This window comes from Hyaena hyaena, unplaced genomic scaffold (assembly GCF_003009895.1).
Source record: "Hyaena hyaena isolate Hyena2069 unplaced genomic scaffold, ASM300989v1 scaffold_229, whole genome shotgun sequence".
Lineage (NCBI taxonomy): Eukaryota > Metazoa > Chordata > Mammalia > Carnivora > Hyaenidae > Hyaena > Hyaena hyaena.
In genome coordinates this window covers 2254506-2280291 of record NW_024080861.1, presented here as the reverse complement: position 1 = coordinate 2280291, position 25786 = coordinate 2254506, and the positions used below count along the sequence as shown (strand labels likewise).

The window sequence follows — 25786 nt, the reverse complement described above, 5'->3', positions numbered from 1 at the left end:
ATCCCAAATAGCAACCAATTCCAAAGAGATGGGCTTATTATTCACCGACATAAATCAAACAGTTGCTGGATTAGCATATAGTAGTTTATCTACAGACTAGATAAGGCTCTGCTGACAGCCAGGTCCCAGTCCATCTCATTTATTTTGCCATTGGAAGACTTGTTAAGTCTTGAAAGCAGAAAATGCTGCTACTCTTAAGATGCTGGAGGCCTTGGAGTGAAGCAGAGAGATGCTTTGCCATCTTTCTTTTCCACAGAAAATGATACAGGGATTAAAATTCTATGAGTGCATTAAAATTCTACAATGCAAAAAAACAGAAGTGATCCCCTGACCAGGGGTCTGTTCAGTCACCAGTCTGCGGTCAGGCCCCAGAGTCTGGCAGATAATTTCCGGGGCAAATGGTTGTACTTGTCTCCGGAGAGCATCCTGGCAATTTTGCTTTGTTGTTTTACGTGTGTGTGTTTTCAAATCACAGAAAGCATTGAGAGCTAAAGAATATGAGTGCTTCGTGATGAAAATTGGGAGGCTGGAGAACCTCTGTCGAGCTTTACAAGAAGAGAGAAATGAACTCTACAAAAAAATTAGAGAAGCAAAAATGCCTGAAAAGGATGACCAAAGTCAGCACACCTCGGACGAGGAGCTGGAGTCAGCCACCTCCGTGAGCGGGGAGGTTGATGCAGAGGAAGTCAACAGTGTTCACAATGCTGTGAAAAATCTGGCCACAGCCTTCATGGTCATCCATCATCCAGAGTCGACCCTCGACCGGTCCAAAGAAATCCAACCAGAATTCAGCGGTCCTCAAGGGGTTGGTGACTCGGCCCTCAAGGAACCCAAACAATCCCCTCTTAGCCCTTTTTGCCACTCAGAGATTTCCCTGTCTCCCTGGACTCCTCAGGCTGAAGCCGAAAGAGGCATTGGGTCAGAACCAGCCCCTACACCCAGTAATCCCCCTGCGGGGTTGGCAGCAGAGGCCCAAGACCAGGGTCTTCTTACAGGAGCCCAGGCTGATCAGCAGCTCCCAAAGCCAGAGGCAGAAGCTTCCAGTCAGGCCCCACAGTCCCCAGCAGAGACTTCCCTACCAGTGAGGGAGGCAAATGGTCCTGCTCCACCACCCACAGCAGGTGAGCAAATTCCAGTTGGGGAGTCTGGATGTGGGCCCGGTAGGCAGCCACCCCCACCAGAAGCAGCAGCAGAGAGGCCACCAGCAGGGGTCTCAGTGGAGCCCCAGTTGCCCCAGGTGGCTGACACTAACCTGGAAGTAGACTAAGCCTCGTGGGCCTTCCCAACTGCTCTTCCCAACTTCACATCTTTATCATGGCAGATTGCCTTCGGAAAGAGGCATGGAGGGCTAGGGATGTCTAAGGGAAGAGACTTCATTAGAATCAAGCCATTTTTAAATGCTATGCAGAGCACATTCAGCCTGTGCTATTTGTTCTCAATTTATAACTGATTTGGAGCTTTTCTATTTAACATTGGTTGACAGTATAATTTTCCCAAATGGCAACAAAACATACAAATAGCAAATTCATATGAATTTTTCACTGAGATGGTATTTATTTCAATTTCTTAATCAACAGTAGGATTTGGTGTTTAAAGACTTCTCCTATAATATATAAATACATAAAATGTGCTGTGTTATTTATTTTCCTATATATTTTGATGAGTTCTATAGTAAGTAATAGATGTCCAGGTCCCATTTAAGCATCATATACATAATGTATGTATATATGTGGATGTATGTGTGGATGTGTGTATACATGTATACATGTGTGAAATATACATACGTGAACGAATATATACATATATGAGTTTATGCGCCTATGTGTACATGTGTATATTATATGTATGTATGTATACACAAATATATTACATACAAACATACATATATTACACATACATTTCATCCCTTTTTGGAATTCTCTCATGCAAAATATTTAGACAGTAACCAAAAAAAAAATGATCTCTTACTTGCTTGGGATGAGAGTAGATTAATTCTCTACGAATCAGAAGTAGGTTCAGAACAAGAGTATTTAGGCCTGTAATGTGGGGCTAAAACAAGTAACCAAATGGTAAGTCAATAAATTCAATCAGTTGATCCAAAGGTAGAACCGCAGTTGGGTTAGATTGTAAGTCTACAGAACACATAGACACAAAGGTGCCACAGGAGGCAATAGACTGAAAAGGGGAACAATCACAGCCCTAGTGGCTCATCTCTTCCAGTGGCTTCTCCAACACAACTCAGCCCACTGCCTTGCAACCCCGTGAGGTGGGGCTGCCCACTCGTGGCTACCTGCAAGGAAAGGGTTGGAAGTGGGAGAGTGACAAGGGCAGGGAGGGACTGAGCCCCCTGGGATGGATTTGAGGCTACACTCTTGGTCCCTGGCTCTTGTTCTACAGAAGTCTTGAAATGAGATGTTCACCTGGCCCTTCCAAGTCGTCGGTTCCCTCGCTGTCGTGTTCTGCTCTTTCCAGAGGGTTTCCCACCATTTCTTGGTGTCACTGCCTCAATCTATTCTCAAATTATCTGCACCTTTTTTCCACCCTCCCCACCCTTTACAGGAAATAACAGTTAAGTAAAAGCTATTATTTTTCCAAAACGGAAGTCCACATAGGGTCTCAATATGAGTGATCAGGTGTACAAAATAACATATTATCTGCTTTGAGGAATTCTTTGCAACCAGAAGTACAAATGTCTTGAAAAATTGGTGTGGATTCAGAAGAAGGCAAAGGTTAGCGACACGTGGAGCTTTCCACATGAGTATTACATTATCATTATTAGACCAGAACGTCTAATACTACTGACAGCATAAATCACTCAACTGGATTTACCAAAACCCGGTAAATCCAGTAAATCTGGGAAAGGGAGACTGGGACAAAGAAATAGGAAAGAACGGAGAGAATGAAGTGGGGAGGAGAGAATAAGGGAGAGAGGAGGGAGAAAAGAAAAAAAAGTCAGTGTCGCATGTGGCTATCTGCCAAGGAACACAAAATTCTTGTAGGCAGCAACCATATGCTACAAGAATTGTAAACTGCATAAAATCTGAAGTAGACAGTGAGGGTAATAATAAAATGCTAATCAGGAAAAAAAAGTGTATCACTATTGGAAACCAATGTATTTTTATTTATTTTTTCCATGTATTTTTGAAGGCTGGAAATATTATAACCACAGGCTATCCAGCCAAACTCAACATCACTGAAAATCATAGAGATTTAAACATTCACTTAATTCAGAGCCAAATACTCACCATAACAATCCAAGAAGGTCTCCCTATTTACAGAAAGTAAACTTCCAAGAAAGGAGTATGATTAGATAATCATAGTAAAGTCTCAGTATGAATGTTTAGCAAGAGAATCAGGCAGGAGAGGAGCCAAAATCCGGTAAATTGAACATTTTAATACCCAAAGTTCATTTTTTTCATCCAAAAAGCTTTCATAGCAACACATTACTCACTACCGTGTATATCTTGGGCAGAGTTTCAATACAACACCTTGCCTAAAATTTACAAAGCTTAATATAGCTTTAGAAGGATTATTTTAATATTCAAAGAATGTTTTATTATAGTCCTTTGTGTTAGAATTCGGCCTTACAAATTATAACAATAAGTCATAAGACCTGAAAGAATAAGGAACTTCTGTTCTTTATCAGGTTCATGTAACTATTTCTAGAGATGCCAAGTCTACTTTCCAGAAACACCTCATTGTTTGTGTTTTCTAAATTAAATAACTATAATTTATGTATCTATTAAAGTTACTTCCCTTCTCAAATTCTTACTTTGTTACTTCTATGTTTCAATAATACCTAACAAAGATTATGGTTTTATTCTGTTGTTAGCTAAATTTCTGGTCTCTGGATGTACATATAATGAACACTTTGAACATCTTGTGTGTGTGTGTGTGTGTGTGTGTGTGTGTGTGTGTGTGTGTGGTGTGTTGAGAGAAAGAGAGGAGAGAAAGAAGGGACAGAGATAGAACATGATTGTCCAGAAATGATGAGAGAGCAAAACCCCAGCTCCTCTGCCCAGCCCTCAGTTGCTGGCAGACATTTGTCACATGGCTAATGTCTCTCCTCAGTGCCAGTCTCCAATGAGACCGTTTCCACAGGTTTCTCTGCCATGTGAGTTCTCAGAAATACTCTGAAGAGTAAGGGGGCTGATGTAGAAGGTGTCAGTTTATTTTACCTCAACCCAGTCCTTCCAACTGCTCCACGAATTCTCCCTAGTAAGACCCAAAGACGCCCAACTGTTCTGCCTTTTACTTATTCTCTTTTCCCAGTGTATTCTGAGCCAGGAGACCCTTCTTGAACAAAGCATTTCCTAGCATGCCTGGAGAAGAGAATTATTTAGCTAAAAATGAAAAAAAAGATTAAACCCTGTCCTTAAGGCTGTGTTTGCTCCTTTTTGCCTGGTATAGACACACTTTTTATATTTAAAATTTTTTTTAATTTTTATTTATTTTTGAGAGACACACAGAGCGTGAGCGAGGGAGAGGCAGAAAGAGAGAGGGAGACACAGAAACCGAAGCAGGCTCCAGTGTCTGAGCTGTCAACATAGAGCCCAACACAGGGCTCAAACTGATGAACCATGAGATCGTGACCTGAGCTGAAGTCGGACACTCAACCGACTGAGCCACCCAGGTGCCCCGACACACATTATTTTTTTAAATAGCTCTTTTTTTTTTTTTTTAAAGATAATAATGTATTATGTGTTTGTTACAAAACTGAAGCTGCTTTCCAATAAGACTAAGATATCATTAAGGGAGAAATCATTTCAGGAAAATATCCTCAGCTCCTTCTCCTATAACGAGTAGTTAAATCCAGTATTTAGGAAAAATAAAATTAATTTAAAATGTAAAAATTTGGGGCACCTGATTGGCTCGGTTGGAAAAGCATGCAACTCCTGATCTCGGGGTCATGAGTTCAAGCCCCATGTTGGGGATAGAGCTTAGAGAAAATGTAAAGAATTTTCTAAAAGAAGGTATGAAATAAAAATGATGACTCTGGTCTCTAAAATTTGTTGCCATCATAAATTGGCAAGTAACATTTCAGATGCAAGTAATGTACACATGTAAATCCTCACAAGGCTTAAGCCATTTATATTTCTTTACTTTATAACCTAAAAGTTAAAGTTATCATTAGATCAACCATAGGGCATTCCATTTGAATAGAAGCATTCAGAAATGATAGCAATAAAGATTTTTCTCAATCCTGCTAAGTCGTACCTTCCATATTTGAAGGGAAGTCTCCTTAGTGTGTTATCCCGAGAGAAGGTATACAAAATGCCAGTTGTTACTGTACATGTGTGTGAATATTCCCACATACACACGCACATAAACACACATGTATAAAATTTGTCTTAGACTTAATGCTGTTCCTGTCGGTGGGCCTTGACACTGGTACTCTCCAAGGATATTCTTATTATCTTTCCTGACAAGGACAAACTATAAAAAGAAATCATTTCCTGTATTAATAAGGATATTTGATAGAAACACTTAACTAGCAAAATAAGCCTGGAGGTTCATTGATCCATAGCACAAAAATTATTCACAGAAGCTGATTCACTCTTCCAGTAGATAAGAGATGAGATAAATCACCAACAACAGAATCAAGTTGGCTACATCCAAGTGCAAGTCCTTTTTCCTGCTGATTTTAAAGCCTCCGTGACCAGCAATGTCTATCCTATTTTAAAATGAATTTTTTACAAAGTGATATTTCATGACATTCAATTACTTCATGTCATAATTAAAACACACCTGGTTATAAAACTCATTATTTCAGTGCTGACAGTCAATGTGACATTTTATGTCAAAGAACATGAAACCACAAAGAAGCCAAGTAAAAAGATATTATGTTAAGGCGGGAAAGAAGAGAGAAAAAGATATTTTCTATCTGATAGTTACTACAAAAACAAAAAGCAAAAAGATAAAACCTTAAGAGCAATAAAAGGAAGAGGCACACAACGGGGCGGACCCTTTTGTGAAAGGAGGATGCCAATAGATGGCGAAAACCACAACATTAATACACTCTCACACTACAACCACCGCCTGGGGGATTCTTACAAACATGTTTCTCAGTGTGGTTGTTTTATTGTCTTTCTTCTTGTTTGACTTTTAAAACAATAAATGCGTTCTTTTCAATAAAAAATAAAATAAAATAAAATTACATCATGGAACACGTAGAAAACAGAGAAAAGAGAAAATGAGTGTTAATTCCACCACCCTAACTTAACCACTATCAGCATTCACTGTATCCTATCTATTTTTTATATTATCTATCATTTTCTTTTGTTTTGTTTTGTTTTCTATCGTTTTTATTTAACATGTTATATTGTCTTTGGGGAAAGGAACAGTAGTTCAACTGAGAGTAATAGCTATTAATAGCTGCCAGATTTGATTATTTATACCGTGTATTCAAATTTTATACACTTTGCCATATAAACATGGAAGGATATTATTTTATTTGTAGAATAAACTCCACTAGGCAAACACAAATATACATGTCATTTGGAAAGGTTGTGTCATGCATTACACTTAAATGTTCCACCACACATCTACCAAGTTTCCAAGGAAACCTGGACATAGCTAGGGTGAACTTAAGGCAGCTCGATAAATAAATAAATAAATATATATATGTATATATTTATATATATATATATAAGTAACCAACTCAAGAGAGATAACAAATGCAATAACTAAGAAAACAACAGAAAGGGTCAAACTCTGGTATATGAAGTGACAGGAAACATGTAATAATACCATAAATCACAGCATTGGCTAAATAAAGGTCAGTGTTCTGAAATAAATCTAAACTCTTCAAAATGGATGACTGCGCTTGTGTTGCTCTAATGAAATGGTGGTCACCAACATTAGCCACAGCGTACCCATTAAGTAGGACAAGGCTGAAAACCAGCGCAAAGCTGAGACTGCGCTACCAGCCACCAGGCAGATGCAACCAGTCGTGGAGTCTTCAGAGATCCCATGTACTAAAAAAACTTGAAAGTCGGGACTCAAATGTATAGAAATAGTGTACTAAGGGTGCCTTTCATTGTATCCAAAGTCATGAGGTTAAAAATATGTCAGATGGGGGACTAACTCATGTGACCGCATAGGTTAGATTTATTAGAATACTGCAAAGCTCTGGCCAAACCAGTGTAAACCCCTCACAGACTACTGTAATGCTTTGGGTAAAGAAATCATGTGCAATCCTCTTGTTTTCTTAACATTCTTATCAAGGAGTTATTCCCTGGAATAAAATCGCTAGAGTTAATCAAGGTGAAAAGTGGGGGACCATTGAGTCCCTAGTCTCTGTTCTGCTGCCCACTAACTGAGTGACTAAGTAAGTAAGAAATTACTTGACATCTCTGGGTCTCAGTTAGTTCACCTATAAAATGGGAGCCTTGGACTAAATGATGTCTGAGCATTTTGGCATCTCTGATTAAATCCTCAAGAGACATGGGGCGCCTGGGTGGCTTAGTCGGTTAAGCGTCCGACTTTTGCTTAGGTCATGATCTCGCGGTTTGTGGGTTCGAGCCCCGCGTCGGGCTCTGTGCTGACTACCAGCTCAGAGCCTGGAGCCTGTTTCAGTCTGTGACTCCCTCTCTCTCTGACCCTCCCCTGCTCACGCTGTCTCTCTCTCTCCTAGAAATAAAAAAAAAAAAAAAAAAAAAAAAAACATTTAAAAAAAAAAATCCTCAAGAGACTCAAGAAGCTACGTAGGGCTTTCCCCTCCCCAGGGAGAGTTTTATTCTAAGAGATCTACACATCACGTTGGGCACTTCTATTAAAAGCCAGGCCAGGGAAAAGAGACAAGATATTACACAAATTAAAAATTGCTTTTAATTTTAAACATTAGAAGTATTCAGAAAGAAATCACTAACTCTTGGATTTCTTCAACAAATACTGAAGACCTTCTGTGTGTGAGGTTCTGTGCTAGCGCCTGCGATGCTGGTTACGAGGCTGAACAAAGGATATTAGAACCACCCATACTTTGACTCTCTCTGCTCAGGACCAGAGTGCATGGCTGAGTCTAAGGATCCCTGGGGGCTCAGTACCAAGGGAAGGGGCCGCAAAAGGTGCTGGGAGGCTAAACCTGCCCCCAAATGTTCTGCAACCAGAAAGCAGGATGGTGAATTCTAGCAGCATCTTTATCACAAGAGTGGTACCCAGAGCTCCAAGAGGAAAAGTCATATTCCTGGCAGAGAAGGAGGTTGGTTGTTTTTTTTTTTTTAAGTTTATTTATTTATTTTGAGAGAGAGAAAGCTCATGAGAAGGGGAGGGGCAGAGAGAAAGGGAGAGAGACAGAAGAATCCCAAGGGCAGAGCCCAATGTGGGGCTAAAACTCACAAACCACAAGATCATGATCTGAGACGAAGAGTTGGACTCTCAACCGACTGAACCACCCAGGTGCCCTGATAAGGAGGGTTTTAAGAAATTCATATGTAGCTATTTATCTGAATATATATGAGTGCATACTTGCGAGGGTGTGAATGAGCATACGTGTGTGCTACGTGCCAGTAAACGTGTGTAACTTTTGTGTGAGTGTGTCATATGCATACAGTTCTATGTGAGTGTTTATAATTATATGTGACAGTATTCATGCAGAATAAACCGACATAAGCCTATGTAAGTTGTGTAGCTGAGCGTGAGTTTATGACATGTGTGTGATAAGACTGGGCACTGAAAACCTGAACACCACAGATGTGATTTTAGTCACGTGGCTGCTTGTTTTTCATAGGATCATGTCTTGTTGCAGACTTCATTTACACAACTAATCCTTTTTGCTTACAGCACACGGGGCTCATTCTTTTCTGGCTGACAATCTGCCGTCTAAACAAACAGGCAGGTGGGTGAGGCTGCAGGTACAGTGGCAGCTATTCATGAAATAATTGTACACACTACAAGCCCAAGATGACGGCCAACGGCTCCTGCTGACATACAACTGTCATCCTCAGGCAAAGCTATGGCTATGTCTTGAGAAATTCTCAGTGCTATTCTTCACATAGACCGGTCCCAGCTTAAGCAGAGAACACAAGAAGTAGTAGCAAACACTCTAACTTGATTCTCGTCTTTCTAAGCAAGAGAGGACCTCCTCACATGACCACTATTTCTAACAAATGTGGTATCTTTAGAAGCAGTTATAGTCTATGAAATATATATATAACTATACTATCATCCAGCTGAAACCAAATCCCTGAATATTAAGAATGTTTCTCTGAATGAAAAACCAAAGAGAAAGTGTCCGATCCATTTATGCTTAAAGCAGTGAGTCAGAAGGTACCAAACCAGTGTTAACTACAGATGCTACCAGCCAATCAGTCATGACCATGACTCATCCTTTGTGCAGGGAGATTTTGTTCTGTGATACAATTCATCTCCTAAAAATATCTAGTATTGACTAGCTATGTTGTTGTAGCTGGACCATCTGGCTTGCCCATTATTAGAAAACGGATCTAGAAGTCTTCCAAATCAGTCTGGGAGTAATTTAAAGCAATACCCAAAGGAAGGAGAGTGAAAGCTTTTTTATAACACATTAATTGCCTGCCATACAAGTTAACTAATGATCTTCAGCAGTTAAAGGAAACAAAACAACTAACCATAGACAAAATTTGAGACCAGAACAGAACGGGAGAAAAGAGTCACAACATATACAATAAAGCGTTAATATCCAGGATACAAACAGAAGTCACAGAAAGCAATAAGAAAAGACAAAGAACACAGAAGAAAGTGAGAGAGGCGGGGTGGGGGTGGGGGGTAGCCTACCTGGAGCAGGTGATGAGGGGGCAGGGACATTGTCTAGACAGAATTTAAAAACAGTAATAAAATCAACTACAAGACAGTCTGCTTTTTAAGACCATCATGCACAGCAATTGTGAATAAGACCAGTGGTAGAGCTGTCCGCCCTGCCAGAATGATCACTTCCACGATGTGTCCCCCATTTGCGCACCACTGCGTGAGATATGATGGGCAGCTCACAGAAGAAGAAATGCAAACGACCAAAACATATCAGGCCAATTTAAAATAAGGAGATATTCTATCACTTTTGTCCACTGGACTGACAAAAACTTAAATATTGATAATATCCAATATTAGCAAGGATGTGAACAAATAGATACACTCAGAAACTGCTGGTATAACATTAAGTCGTCTGTCTTCTTTTCGTCCATTTGTAGGAGTTCTGTTGAAGGACAATTTGGCAGTATGTACTAAATTTTCCTAACATGCAAAAATAAACATTATTTGGCAAAGAACAGACATATGGCTCTTGTCTCCCAACATCTTTTCCTTGGAGAAGCACTGTGCCCTAGATACCTTCAGCCTGGAAGAGATCATCAGTCAGAGTCCTAATCCCCTCAGCCAGTCCTGGCCTCCTGGTTGGGCCTAAAGCAGCACAATACTTGACAGTGTATTTAGTTCAGACAGCGGCAGTTCCAGGATTTCCACTGAGAAGCTTCTGGAGTATACACTTTGCTTGAAGGAGCGGCAGGAGGCTATTTGACTTGTCTTGAGTTGCATTTGCTTCAAGTCAACCGCACTGTGTTTACTCATCTGTTACCTTTGGGTCTGTAGGCACTGAAGCCCCTCCAATCCAGCACCTAAATTTACCAGCAAGGGTCTATTGGTTTTTTTCTGCTGGAATTCTGCTGACCACGCGGAGATAGACTGTCTGCAGGATAAAGTGAAGAGGAAATGAACGGAGTTATGAGAAGTATAATCATGGTAACTCTATTTGGGTCCTGGATCCAGTTGGTCTATTCATATCAAATAGTTTTCCTTTTTTTGTTCAATAGGGTGTGAGGCAGGTTGTTGCATCCAAAGAACTCCGAGCAACAAAAATTAGAAGTGCAAATAGCTGAAGTATGGCACACCAAAAAGAAGAGATTAGAATCGTAATAACTGAATGTATATTAAAGTGTTTTAAAAATCTCAAGTGTTTCTTGGGACACCTATGTGGCTCAGTGGGTTAGACGTCTGACTTTTGACTCAGGTCACGATTTCGAGGTTTGTGGGTTCGAGCCCTGCGTAGGGCTCTGGTGCTGACAGCTCAGAGCCTGGAGCCTGCTTCGGATTCTGTGTCTCCCTCTCTCCCTGCCCCTCCCCTGCTTTAGCTCTGTCCTTCTCTCTCTTTCAAAAATAAATAAACATTAAAACCATTTTTTAATCTTATTTCTCACTTTAATTTTTTCAACTTCCCTTTAGAAGCTTTTTGTTGTAAAAATGATGAATTAGTACAATGTAAATTCTTTCCTGTAACCCACCACACAGGTCAGGAATGTGGTAAAGATCTCCATTTATTTATGTTTCTTTGATTATATTTCAGTAACGTTTTATCACTTTCTGGTGCATTTGCTCATTTTCATCAGGTTTAATTTGGTATTTTGAGATGATACTTAAAATGACATTTACCTAAATTTTACTTTCTAATTGTTTGTTGATTTTACATAGAAATCCAACTGAATTGTTTTTTACATGTTGACCTTGTAGCTAGCAATCTTGTAAAATTCACTAGTTAGTTCTAATAGGCTATTTTTAGATACTTTGCTACTTTCTAAGCACACAATAATGTTATCTGCAAATAATGGCATTTATTTCTCCCTTCTCCCTCATGCTTTTTATTCATTTCTCTTGAGTTATTATACTGGTAAGGACCTCTGATAGAATTTGGATATGTATGGTCAAAGTGCTCTTTTTTGCCTAGTTCCTGAATTTCAAGGAATACAATATTTCACTAATACATGTTTGCTGTATGACTTTTATAGACATTCTCTATCAGATTAAGTATGATTAATTTTATTCCTAGTTTGCTTTGAGTGTATATTGTAAATATATATGAGTTTGATCAAAAGCTTTTTCTGTATCTACTCAGACAATCATGATTTCTCTCCTTCTGTTAATGTGATAGATTACAGTAATTGATTTTCAAATGTTACATTCGTTTTGGAATAAACTCAACTTGGTAATGAAGTAATACCCTTTTCACATTATTAGATTAGATTTTGTTTGCTAATATTTTGTTTAGGATTTTTGCCTCTATGTTCTTGAAAGATATTAACTTATAATTAATCTTAATTTTCTTATAGTGTCCTTATTATGAGTTGGGAAGTGTTCCTTACTATTCTATTTTTTGGGATAGTTTTCTATGGTAAATGTTCTTCCTTCCTGAAATGTTTAAAAGAATTCTTTGGTTAAGCAATCTGAGATTTAAGTTAGGGATTTAATTTTTCTTTAATAGATTTTCCTATTTTTTATAACAGTTGTTGAGTGCTATATTTTCCAAGAAATTAATCTATTGGGTCTAAATTTTCAAATTTATTGGCATGATTTGTTCATGATGTCTTTTAAAAATTGTTTTAAATTCTGCAGTATCTGTAGCATTTTCCACTCCTGATAGTGGTCATTTATGCCTTCTCTCCATGTCTTATATTCGTCTTACCCAAGTGTTATCAATTATAGTATATCATTTACAGAATCAACTATTGGCATTGGCTTCATCTATTTTATTTTCTCTACAGTACATTTTGTTTTCTGTTTTATTAATTTGTAGTAATGTCTTGATGTTTAATTGGCTGTTCTTTTTCTAACTCTTTGAGATAGATGTTTAGATCACCAATTTTCTTCCTTTCTTCTTTTCTACCTTATGTATTTAAAACTGCCTATGAATGGCTTTTTAACTGCATCCCACAAGTTTTGATCTATCCTATTTATTACTGTTCAATGCATTTTCTAATTTCCACTAGTTTTTCTTTGACATATGTTTAAAGGTATTTTATTTGATTCATTTCTAAACAGAAAACATTCTATTTATCTTTAGCTTTGAATAGCTTAATTCTTTTATGATCATAAATCATATTCTGTATGATTTAATTTATTTGAAATTTGTTGAAACAAATTATCACCCAGCATATGGTCAATTTTGGTAAGTATTCCATGTGCAATGTTGAGTGTAATGTTCTATGTATACCAAATAGGTCAGTTTTATTGATTATGTTCAAATCTCCATCCTGTTTGAGTGATTAACTTGATTTTTGGTCACTACTTCTGTCAGTTACTAAGGGTGTTAAAATATCTTACTATAATTGCATTTTATTTTTTATTTACTATAACTACATATTTTTATATTTTTCCAACTTGTTCTTTGAGTATGGCCTTGCATCTTCCTAGGTGTATAATTGTGATATCCTCATGTGGAATGACCATTTCTTTATTATGAAACATCTCTTTATTTTTAGTAATGCTTGTTGCCTTAAACTCAACTTCGTCTGATACACAGGTAACTGAGCTTTCATTTAGTTAATTATATACATCTTATATCTTTTTCCATCCTTTTATTTTCAACTTTCCTGAATTCTTATAATTTCCAACATGCACCGTGTACAACATTGAATCAAGTTTCAGTTTGGTTTGATTTTTTGTTTGTTTACCTTGTCTTGTCCAATTTGACAATTTTTGTTTTTTAATGAGAATTTTTGTATTCACTTACATATAATGTTTTAACTGGTATATATAAATTTAAATTCACTATCTTGGTATTTGTTTTAAATTTGTTCCATATGCTTTGTGTTTCTTTTTCTCCACCAACCCCCTTGTTTCTTTTCATATCTTCTTTCGGACTATGAATGTTTATTATTTTTATTATATTTCCCCTCTGTTAACTATTTTTCGTTATACATTCTTTCATTATGCTTTTAATGGTTACCATAGAGATTTCAACATTCATCTTTAACTTTCTCAAGTCTAATGAATAGTATTATACTTACCATTTCCTGGTCAAAGCAAAACCTTAGTATGTTTACCTCCATCCAATCTCTTTCTATGTCCTGTGATTCATCCTCCAGTTTATAATCTCTCCTTCAACTACATCTAAGCCATGTTAAACCAATGGATTGAGCTCTTAATTAAAGATATTAGATATTAATTTTCAAGTTTAGATTTTCCATTTGATTTTTTATAGTTTCCAGACATAGTTTCTTGTGCACTTCTCTATCTCATCATTTAAATTCTTGAACATCTTAGTCACAATTATTTTAATGTCTACGCCTGATCATTGCAATATCTGGATCTCTTAAGGGTTTCCTCTCCTCAGTTTTCAGTTATTTTGTCTTGAGATATACTAGATGATTTTTGTTTAAATACAAGGCATTTTCTATTAAAACTTTTTGAGATGTATAGCTCTGGACAGTGTCATCTTCCTGAAGGGAGTTTATTTTTGCTTCTAACAGGCAGTTAAGGTGGAGCAGATTACCTCATCCAACCATAAACTGAAGTGATTTGAAGTTGAGCTTTTCCTTTTTAAAGAGTCATCTGTTTCTTATGGTATATTCATTCGAGGGTCCCAACCCCAAACCTGGAGTGTTTTCCAGGGCCCTAAATCACTGCCTGACTCTAAACTTTAATTTTTCTCATACCCTGTAAAACTGTAGGAAGCTTTGCTTCACTTCTCAGCCTCTCATCCATAGCCTGGATATGTGCAAGTGCCTCGAGGGGAAAACCAGTCTGAGCGTCACTTCATTTCTCTGGGGTGTTTTTGGTTGTTGTTGTTTTTCTTTTTCTTGAGAACTTTATCTCTTCACAATCTTGCTGCCCAGATAGCTCTCCAACACTTTCAAACAGATGTTGTATGTATTTTTTTCCAGCCTTTCTAGTTATTGTTGGAGGCAAAGTTACCCCTACAACAAGTGATTCCACCTCTACCAGAAGTAAAATTCCCACTCAGCTTGTCTTTTGAGCATCAACTTCATGATCTTGAGATTATGGAGTTTTATTGTATTTCCTTTGAGCTCTAAAGTTAAATGATTCCCCAGGGCCTCTGGGTGGCTCAGTTGGCTAAGTCTGACTCTCAGTTTTGGTTCAGGTCATGACCTCACGACTTCATGAGTACAAGCGCCACATTGGGCTCTGTACTGACAGGGCAGAGCTTACTTGGGATTCTCTCTCTCACCCTTTCTCTCTCTGCCCCTCCCCCGCTCACTGTGTCTCTCTCAAAATAAATAAACTTAAATTTTTTTTAATTAAATGATGCCCCATGACCTTGTCTCCTTCAAGTTTCTGTTTCTTATAAAAACCAACGATGAGGGATCTGTTTTAGCTAATATTTTGACTTTTATTATTACATAATGAAAATACTAAAGATGAACCATGGTTTGAAATGAGAAAAATAAGTTTTGTCCCATGTGTCACAGAATCTGAGGCCACAACTGGTCCAGCAGGAAAGTGTGTCTGAGAAATTAACAATGCCTATCCTGGAGAGGAGTGGGGGCAGTGTATGTGACAAGCATTTGCCAGATACAGAAAAGATGATCCACAAGGGAATTCATCTCTCTGAAAAGTTGCTTTGTATCCACTTAAATTTTAAAGAGATACAGCCAGTGCCTTTCTCTTAAAGGTGGTAAGGATTTGCTAACATGAGATATTCCTCCCATAAACTAAGAGACTAGTAACAAACCAAATGAGTGATGGGTTCATGGTTTCCCATCACTTTGTATAAGAGCTTAATAGGCTTGAATTCAAGGGGCGCCTGAATGGCTCAGTTATTTAAGCATCGGACTCTTGATTTCAGCTCAGGTCATGATCTTACAATTCATGAGTTCAAGCCCCTCATCGCACACTGTGGTGACAGTGCAGAGCCTGCTTGGGATTCTCTCTCTCTCTCTCTCTCCTCTCTCTCTCTCTTCTCTCTCTGCCCCTCCCCTATTTGCCCTCTGTCTCTTTCTCAAAATAAATAAACTTAAAAAACAGGTTTGAAGGGCACCTGGGTGGCTCAGTCCATTAAGTATCCATTAACTTCATTAAGTCCATGAAGTATCCAACTTCAACTCAGGTCACGATCTCACCGTTCGTGGGTTCAAGCCCCGCTTCGGGCTCTGTGCTGACAGCTCAGAGCCTGGAGTCTGCTTGGGATTCTGTGTCTCCCTCTCTTTCTGGCCCTCCGCCGCTCACACTCGGTCTCTCTCAAAAATAAACATTTAAAGAAAGGATTTCATATATGAATTTTCAGGGAACACAGTCAGTCCATCACACTGGTTGAACTTGAGCTGTCAGAAAATGGAGGGTGATTATGGTGGCCATATTTTCTAAACCCCAGGTAGAGGCACTGTCTGACAAGACCTAATACTCTTGTATCAGCAGTAAGACATTAGAAATCAAGACCGACGGGGGGAACCCAGCACAGAGATAAAAAACACAATTCTGTCACTGGTTCAAGATACTCTTGATTTTCACCAACTTGGGTACAAGTTAGGGCTTTAGAGTTGAGCCATTCTAAGAGATTTTCCAGACCAGAGTTACAAGAGGGAAGGGCCTGCCTGGGGTCTGGCCTCGGCCTCCAAGCCGCTCCCGGACCATCTGCGGGGAGCCAGATAACTGACTCCTAACCTGCTTATTTTAGACAGTGGCTTTGCTTCCCAGCGTCTCCAGTCTCCCAGTCAGATTCCAAAGGCCTTTATTCTGAAACCGCCTGCAAGCGGGGACAGACAGCAGCAGCTGCCACCGCACTGATAATGGGTTTGCCCCGCTTGCCCAAGAGCTGCTTTGAGTTGACGGTTTGCATTCCTGCCTGCCCAGACCCACAGCCTCCGCGCCGCGGCCGCCAGCCTCAGCACAGAGAGAACCCGAGTGCCACCTACTGGAGCACCCGGGATATAGCCGGCGTCACAGCCAGCCAGGGCCTGCTGGTCACCCAGCAACGGGCCTGAAAACCACCTTTGTGCCTCGGTTAGGCAGGCCTCATCTTCTGCCAACTCTAGTGACTGTTTACCACAGCTAGGCTGAAAAAGTCTCAAGGAAGTTTATTCTGCTCTGAACAAACGAAGCCAAACTGCAGTTGGGATCCAGGCTGTATTCCACTTAAGTGAGAAGTGGGCAAGCCGGCGAATGCAGAGTCTAACGTAGAACAAGGTTATTCCCTACTTACTCTGTACTGGACCCTGGGTGACACACTGGGGATAGACGTACGAATGGTCTAGACTAGACAAACAGTGGAAAGATGAAGAACCTGTATCTGTATTCCACAGCTGACCACATACACTCAAGAGACCCAGCCATGATTTATTCCACAGAGAATGGAGTTTGGGGGATCTGAATTTTCCATTTTTCTCTGAGTTCTACTGCCACTGTCATAAGCTTAGATTAAGAAGTCATTGGGGCACCCGGGTGGCTCAGTCGGTTGAGGGTCCAACGACGGCTCAGGTCATGATCTCGTGGTCTATGAGTTCAAGCCCCACATCGGGCTTGCTGCTGTGAGCCTGTCAGCACAGAGCCCGCTTTGAATCCTCTGTGCCCCTCTTTCTGCCCCTCCCCAAATTGTATGCTCCCATAAATAAATACTAAAAAAAAAAAAAAAAAAAGTCATGATGACTATTGTTGTTGGGCATTTTTTTTTTTAGTCACCAATTAACAAACGATATATTTGGAATTTGTTCTCAAAATAGCTGCTTTGCAGATGGCCTAAGCACCCTCTTGGCCTGCTCTCATAAAATCTTGCCAGGACAACTCTCAAAGTGCTAAACCCTTTCCCTGTGTTCACAAACCCTTCTCCATGTGTTAATAGCACATTTCTGAAAATGATCAAGAAAATACATTTGTCAAATATTTTTAGAAGTAGTAATTTATTTATTTATTTATTTATTTATTTATGACAGAGAGAAAGCATTCTTGCGGCGGGGTGGGGCGAGCGGGGGAGAAGGGGAGAGAAAGAGAATCTAAGCAGGCTCCCCACTCAGTGCAGAGCCTGACACAGGGCTCAATCCCACCACCCTGGGATCATGATCTGAGCTGAAAGACAGTCCCCCACTCAACCAACTGAGCCACCCGGGAGCCCCCATTTGTCAATAGTTTTAATATCTAATGACATCAGAAAACTTCACTTGAAATGCATACATATTTACCTAAGTTAGTAAGTAAACATCCTAGTAAGTCAAGAACCCAGCCTACAGTGGTGTGGCCACACTGCTGGGCAGCAGAACCTGAACACAGAACCGAGGGGGTGCCTCCCCTGCTGAGAGACTCCGGTGCGGCCACCATCCAAGCATAGTCTAGAGCTGTACAGGTGTGCCTCCTCCATTAAGAGGGGGGCAGGGAAATACAAATGATAGGAAATGGGCAAAGTGTCATGTTAGATGTACACACATAAGTTTAAGGCAGAATGTAGTATTCACAAACAATAATTTCTTAAGTTACTACTGTGAGAATTCTACTTGAGGCCTTGCTAAAGTTTCTGGTATTTTACTATGATCTTACTTTTGAATACATAATATGTTATGTAGTAAGTATAATGTTAGCACCTATTTCACCCATACATAATCAACATATTTCCCATCCCTCCAGTCATTCTGCTGCTGACCTGATAGACGTCTCTCATGTGCCTTACTCCATAATTCCCATAATTCAGTTCAAAGGGGCTCCTAGAGCCGCTGTTGGCTGCTGCAAACTCACATTTAGATGGCAGGCACAAACCAACCCTGGACGTCTCTCAGAACCTTCCACAAAAGGCCCCTGCAGCTTTCATTCTTGCCAAAATACCTGTGCTGTTCTGAGGATGGGCCTCGTAGTTTCTGTAGTCTGTTTCTGAGGTACACAGACCGATTAGCCCTGGGCAGGACACAGAGGCTCATCCTAGACTTTCATTCATCTCTCCTTCCCTCAGGTCCTCCTCCTCAGGCCTGTCCCACACAGTCCTCAAGAAGCTATCCAGTGTCACCTGACCAAGGCAAAAAAGCTCAAGGCTTGGGTATAGCTTTGGAAAAAATAAACAGGAAATGTAACAAAATAAAATAATCTTAGATCCTGATATGGGAAGGAAGCTTAAAACTCCAGTTCAGTTTATCTATACCATGGAATACTCCACGGCAATGAGAAAGAATGAAATCTGGCCATGTGTAGCAACATGGATGGACCCTGAGGGTGTTATGCTGAGCGAATAAGTCAGGCAGAGAAGGACAAATATCATATGTTTGCACGTATAGGAGGATTAGGAGGAACTTGACGGAGGAACAAGGGGGAGAAGAAGGGGGGAAATGGTGGGGGAAAGGGAGAGAGGCAAACCATGAGAGACTCTTGAATGCTGACAAAAACTGAGGACTGATGGATGTGGGGGGGGGGGAGATGGGCATGGAGGAGGGCACTTGTGGGGATGAGCACTGAGAGTTATGTGGAAACTAATTTGACAATAAACTATTTGTAAAAAAAAAAAAAAAATCCTCCAGTTCAATCTCTGATCTTATTCAGAGCTTCGGTGCCCTCTATACTCAATGCTGAAAGGTCATCAACACTTTGAAACACTTTTGTAAAGGGAACTTACTCCAGAGCAGCCCCAGAGCATCTCATTCAATGTTTAGGTGATTCTTCTTTATATCAGCCAGAGTATGATGTAATCATGTAGTATGATTTTAGACACTTTGTTTTGTATATACAATACTTTATTCTCCTCAATAATGCCGTGGGGAAGATCACTAATATTATCCTGTTCTGCAGATGAGGAACTGAGGCTTAGAGAGGGTAAGTAACCTGTCCAGGGTCATCCAACGCGGAAGAGATGGTGCAAGATTTGAACACAGGTGGTCTGACTCCAAATAATCTCTAAATTATGGAGTTTGCATGCCATAATGATTCCTGCCTCCTTGAACTTCTACTAATGGTCCTTGATCTACCCCCTTGGGCCATGGGAGCACCTAATTTCTCTTCCCCATGACAGCTTTGGTGCTTAGCATATAAGAGGTGCTCACTCTTCTAGCTGAGCATGCAGGCCCTTCAAAATGCCTCATATGTCATGGTTTTAATTTCTCTCTTTCTCCAGGCCCTCTAATCTGCCAGGCTCCACCGAGAGTACGTCCCTCTGAATGTGTTACTCAGATCCTAACATAACCACCCACTTGGGGTGGCTTCACAAGTACAGTGTTGCACGCATGACCTCAGCCTGCATTCGACACCAGCGCCGTCCAACAGCCTTCTGTGATGAGAGAACTGCTCTGTGGTTTCACTGTCCTACTCAGGATCCATGAGCCACCCTTGGCTATTGAGTGCTGGAAACGTGTCTACTAAACCTGAGAAAGTACATTTTTATTTTATTTCATTTAACTAATATCATTTTTAGTGGATACACACTAGAGAACGTAGTTCAAGATTCTATATTTCTATATCACATCCTGACCCATGTTGAACTGAATGTTCTCAATACGTATGCCATCCTCATCCCATAATATTCAGTTGGCTTCTGGAATCTCTCTCTCTCTCTCTCTCTCTCTCTCTTTAATGTTTATTTTATTTTTGAGAGAGAGAGAGACAGACAGACAGACTGAGTGTGAGCAGGGAAGAATCAGAGAGAGAGGGAGACACAGAATCCGAAGCAGGCTCCAGGCTCTGAGCTGGCTGTCAGCACAGAGCCCAATGCAGAGCTCGAACCCACGAACCAGAAGATCATGACCTGAGCCGAAGTCAGATGTTTAACCGACTGAGCCACCCAGGCGTCCCTGGCTTTGGAGATCTCTAAGCATATTTTACATCTATCTTTGATGATGTCACTTCATGATCGTTCCAATCTCTTAAAATAATTCCCAATGTGATTTTGTCATTCAGAGTATTTGGGGTCTCTCACGCTCTGTCAGCTGCAAGTTGGCTAAGCATACTTGCTACATCTTTACAAAACCCAGCTAATGATGTGTTAGTGAAAATGTAGCTAACATTCACTGAGGGCTTTCTAAGCACCAAGAGCTGTGCTGTACACTTCAGCTCTCTGTATACCCATCCTGATCTACACCCAGGAGGACTAGATCCACTGCCCATACTCACTTGACTACACTGTCTTCCGCAATGAGGAATGACATTCATATACATATGCATGTGTGCGTGCACACACACACACAGACACATACACACAGAACACTAGAAAAGCTCTTCCACACAGACATCAGTTATTAATCTACATTTTGCACACTGGCATTCAATCACAATTGTCCTTGCTTCCAAGACAATGTCTTTATCAGATTCTAAGAATTTCATGGGAGTTCTTGTCAAAGCTCTTGTCGAAGCACACATTCACAGTATCTGTAAACACTGCTCAAATTCCTAACAACCTTTTAAAAAATGTGGTGAGATCAATCTATCCTGATTTTTTTTCTTGAACTTATCCTGATTCTTGGAACTATTTCCAGCTATTTAATACTCATTCCTCACTTAGTAATTCAGTTAAGGACACATTCCCATGTCCATCAAGAAGAATTTTTAAAACTGAGACTTTAATGAAAATTTTGTTTCAGCAAACTGTCTAGCTTGTCAAACAGCATAGAGAGTTGTACTTAAAAGTTCAGAAAAAAGAACAGTTGGGAATAAAACTTTGAAGAGAATGTTTTTTACATGATGATATGTCTGATAGCACATTAAATGAGAGGCGCCTGGGTGGTTCACTCAGTTAAGCATCTGAGTTCAGCTCACGTCATGACTTAATGGTTCATGAGTTCAAGTCCCACATCGGTTGAGCTTGAGCCCTGCTTCTCTCTCTCTCTCTCTCTCTCTCTCTCTGCCTCTCACTCACTTGCACTGTCCCTGTCTCTCCTCCCTCAAAAAAAAAAAAAAAAAAAGGACATTAAATGAGATTTTTCTTCCTGTTGTCCCAATACAAGACAGGACATTCCAATGTCCCAGGATGGAGTACATGTGACAAAGTGCCCCACAGTCTTCTTTTTATAAGTTTCTTTTTAAGGATATTTATTTTGGGAGAGACAGAGAGATAATACAGCAGGGAAGAAGCAGAGAGAGAGAGGAGAGAGAGAATCCCAAGCAGGCTCCCGACTGTCAGCACAGAGCCCAATGTAGGGCTCAAACTCAGGAAACATGAGACCATGACCTGAGCCGAAATCAAAAGTTGGACGCTTAACCGACTGAGCCACCCAGACAACCCTACCCACAATCTTCAATCTGGGCTGTCTTTGAAGAACTTTCTTAGGAGGTGGCCTCAAACCACCACCAGCAGTCTGTCAACAGTCTATAGTCTCTATTTGAGAACATTAGAATAATAAAGAAAGGAGACCCTAGTTGGGGAGGCTGTCTGGACAGAGAGTTGTCAGGCTGCTAAGCCATCCCTCTCTATCAGAGGTGGTAGTAGGGGACGGAAGACATGCGTAGAGAATGGCCGGAAGCATCCCGGCAGGTTGAATGAAGAAAAAAAAAAAAAACAGGAGTGTGCGTTGTCATGGAAACCAAGGGAGGAAACTGTCTCAGGGAAAAGGAAGTAGGCAGCCTCTTCAGGTGCGTCGTAGTCGGAGAGGTTAAGCTAAGGAGTGAAGGCATTTCTCCTGTTTAGTAACAAGGGGACATGGACTTCCTTGATTAGAACAGTTTCTTCGGAGCTGTAGGAGTAGATGTGAGACACCAGTAAGTAAAGAGCTAATGACAGGAAATCCAGACAATTTTTTGAATTAGACTGTGAAAGGGGAGAGAAAAAGACTGGCCAGTGAAGGTAAATGTAAATTCCAGGGAAGAAGGTTCAAGATTTTAAATGATCAGTACAGGGGCACCTGGGTGGCTCAGTCGGTGGAGCATCTGACTTGATTTCCCAGGCTCAGGTCATGATCCCAGGGTGGTGGGATCAAGCCTACGTCGGGTCCACACAGAGCATGAAGCCTGCTTGGAATTCTCTCTCTCTGTGCCCCTCTGCTCCCCTGTACTCTCTCTCTCTCTCACTCTCTCTCTCTAAAATTTAAAAAAATATATATCAGTATAAAGCACTCCAGAAAAATCAACCTATAGCTTTACATGTGTTCATGGGGATACAACCCTACAGTGTAGGCAAAGTCCTGAGCCTTGAGGAGAGCTATCTGTATATAGCCCTAAACATTTTAATAATCTTTAAAACAAAGACCGAAGTCCATGTGTTTAAGTCCTGCTGAATTAACCAAAATAAAAATAAAATAGATAAGGAACCGGAGTATCCTTCAAAGGATCCTTCAAAGTTTGAAATTCTTAAAATATCCAATTTATGCAACCGTGGAAGATGCTACCAAGGTTTCTGAGAAACCTAGGATTGTTTCACCTAACCCAGAAACACAGTTTGCATCCTTGAAATGGTCCCGGGTGGGCCCAGTAAAATAAAATGTAAGACCACATACACGTTGATGTGATCATTGACGATTAGGTTATTCATCAAGTCAGTCTCAGACAAGTTTCTAAACTGTGCTGTGTAACCAGACATGACTGAGACACTTTGAAATGGAAATTTTATATGGTGTCATTTCAATCAAAAGAAAACAGTGAAATTAAGAATACATCTTGTAGCAGGATTCTCACAGAGAGAGTCGTGACACTGAGGCTTTTGTTGCCAAGAAGCAACTTTATTCCCGCCGGCACCACTCAGTTGAGTTCGTACCCAAATAACTGAGCCCCGAACTCCACGTAATGTATCTTTTTATACATTTTTTACTTCTTTGTCTCCCATATATGGTAACACACAAACATGGAGTCTGACTAAGTTGTCTCCCATTACAAGGTTATGAGGGATGTTATCATATACGTGTATAACCAAGTTGCCTTGAGGAGGTATTTTTCTGGGTTTTTTTTTCCTTTCTTTAGGGAGGGGACCCTACCACAAGATCACTAGGGGTGCCTGACTGGCTCAGACAGTGCAGTGAATGACTCCTGATCTCGGCATTGTGAGTTTGAGCCCCATATTGGACGTAGAGATTACATAAAAGCAAAATTAAAAAAAAATAAAAAGAACACATGTGGCTGTTGGGAGAGGACGAAGCGAGTTATGGTGTGGGTCCTGCTGGAGGGGAGGGGCCAGGGTGCACATGAAGGGGCAGCTCTCGCTGAGTAGGAAGCATTTGATTTTCTCTGGTGCTTTCAACTCTGGGGCTGATCTAAGGCCTCTCTCCAGCGTGGCTGTTCAGTATTCATTCCAAAAGGTGTCAGTGAGCCAGTTCGAGAAGAGGCTCGTGCTTTCTGCTTTCTATTCCTTCTTTCAGGGGGCCAAACAAAGAAATAAACCAAGCCTTGAGGAGTCAATAGGCAGGGAAATGTGGAAGAATCAGGATTGAGAATCTCTGAAGCAGAGGAAGAAAACAGGAAACAGGTAACAGATACTAACATTAGAGAGGAAAAGAGACCAGCGTTTAAGGCTAAGATAGAAAGAATAAAGTGGCAGATGCTGTGAAGTTTGGGAACTTGGTGGCAAGCAGTTGAAGGAGTTTTCATGTATTGACTTGAATTTCAATGTGAAGCTGAAGGCAATGCTGTCACCTGTGAACAGGGAGCAGGAGGTCTTGTGGGAAGCAGTTTAAGAGGCTAGAGATGCTAAAAAATTAAAATAAAACCTGCCGGGTGGAATGGGGCAGGGAAACTAATGAAAAGAGCACAAGATTGTAGTCCTATCGAGACTTGGATAGAGACCAGTAAGGTGACGTATCCCCAAATGCATGGGTCTAGGGGGCTCTCAGCAGCCGCCCAGGCCATGCAAGGCACAGAGGAGGTGGTCCAGGATACAAATGGCAGCCAGGAGCATCTGGGTGGCTCAGTCGGTTGAGCGTCCGACTTTGGCTCAGGTCATGATCTCAGAGTTCGTGAGTTCGAGCCCTGCATCAGGCTCTGTGCTGACAGCTAGCTCAGAGCCTGGAGCCTGCTTCAGATTCTGTGTCTCCCTCTCTCTCTGACCCTCCCCTGCTCATGCTGTCTCTCTCTCTCTCTCTCTCTCTGTCTCTCTCTTTTTCTCAGAAAAAAAAAATGGCAGCCAGGGTATAAGGGGTCACCAGGAGGATGTTAGCAAGACAGGAGTTAATTGGAGTATCTGTCACTCAGCAAATCCTTTTACCAGAGAAAGAAGAAAACTAGAAACCTAACAGTTATCCCTCTTCCCACCAAAACTAACAGCCACACCTCACTGACTTTCTGTTACAAATCCCTCACCGCTTTCTCCCATTCCGTCCATTGCCACTGTGGTCACCACACAGTCACCAGCATCCCACCGTTTCCCACATCCACCACTGATCACAGCAGTGAGAAATCTTTTCTTAAATATCTGAACTTGCCTTCTCGATTCACTGTCTTCCAGTAACAGGCCAGCATGACCAGCACAAAGGGGAAGAGCAGAGAAACCACTGACTATTCTCTGGGCCTCTCAGAAAACATGGAGCTGCTCCTTTGGCCACATACATGGGAATCTACAAGAAAGGGGATGCGGTAGGCATCAAGGGGATGGGTACTGTTCAAAAGGCAACGCCCCACAAATGTTACCACGGCAAAACAGGAAGTGCACAGCGTTACCCAGCATGCTATTGGCATCATTGTAGACAAAGCAAGTGAAGTGCAAGATTCTGGCCAAGAGCATTACGGTGCGTATTGAGCACACAGAGCACACTAAGAGCCAAGAGAGCTTCCTGACACATATGATGAAAAAATGATCAGATAAAGAAAGAAGCTGGGGTGTCTGGGGGGCTCAGTCAGTTAAGCGTCCGACTTCGGCTCACGATTCGTGGGTTTGAGCCCCATATCAGGTGCTGTGTTGACAGCTCAGAGCCTGAAGCCTGTTTCAGATTCTGTGTCTCCCTCTCTCTCTGTCCCTCCCTGCTCATACTCGACCTGTCTCTTCCTCAGAAATAAATAAACATTTTAAAAAATGTTTTTAAAAAGAAGAAGAAAAAGAAAGAAGCCAAAAAGAAAAGCTACTTGGGTTCAACTAAAGCACCAGCCAGAGGAGCATGCTTTGTGAGAACCAATGAAAAGGAGTCAGAGCACCTGAAACCCACTCCCTATGAATTCCTGGTATAACAGGCGTTCAAAACAAAGCAAGCAAACAAACAAAAACTCTGAACTA

At 40.8% G+C, this 25786-nt stretch overlaps 1 protein-coding gene across 1 annotated transcript in view; it reads left to right on the top strand.

The window, feature by feature from the left end:
* The window catches only part of TXLNB (taxilin beta), a 51819-nt gene extending 50552 nt beyond the window's left edge, over window positions 1-1267 (top strand). The window contains exon 10 of the mRNA XM_039243584.1: window positions 476-1267. Coding sequence (XP_039099515.1) covers window positions 476-1267 — 792 coding nt within the window. The remainder of the gene's footprint in view (window positions 1-475) is intronic.
* The last annotated feature ends 24519 nt before the right edge of the window (window positions 1268-25786 follow it).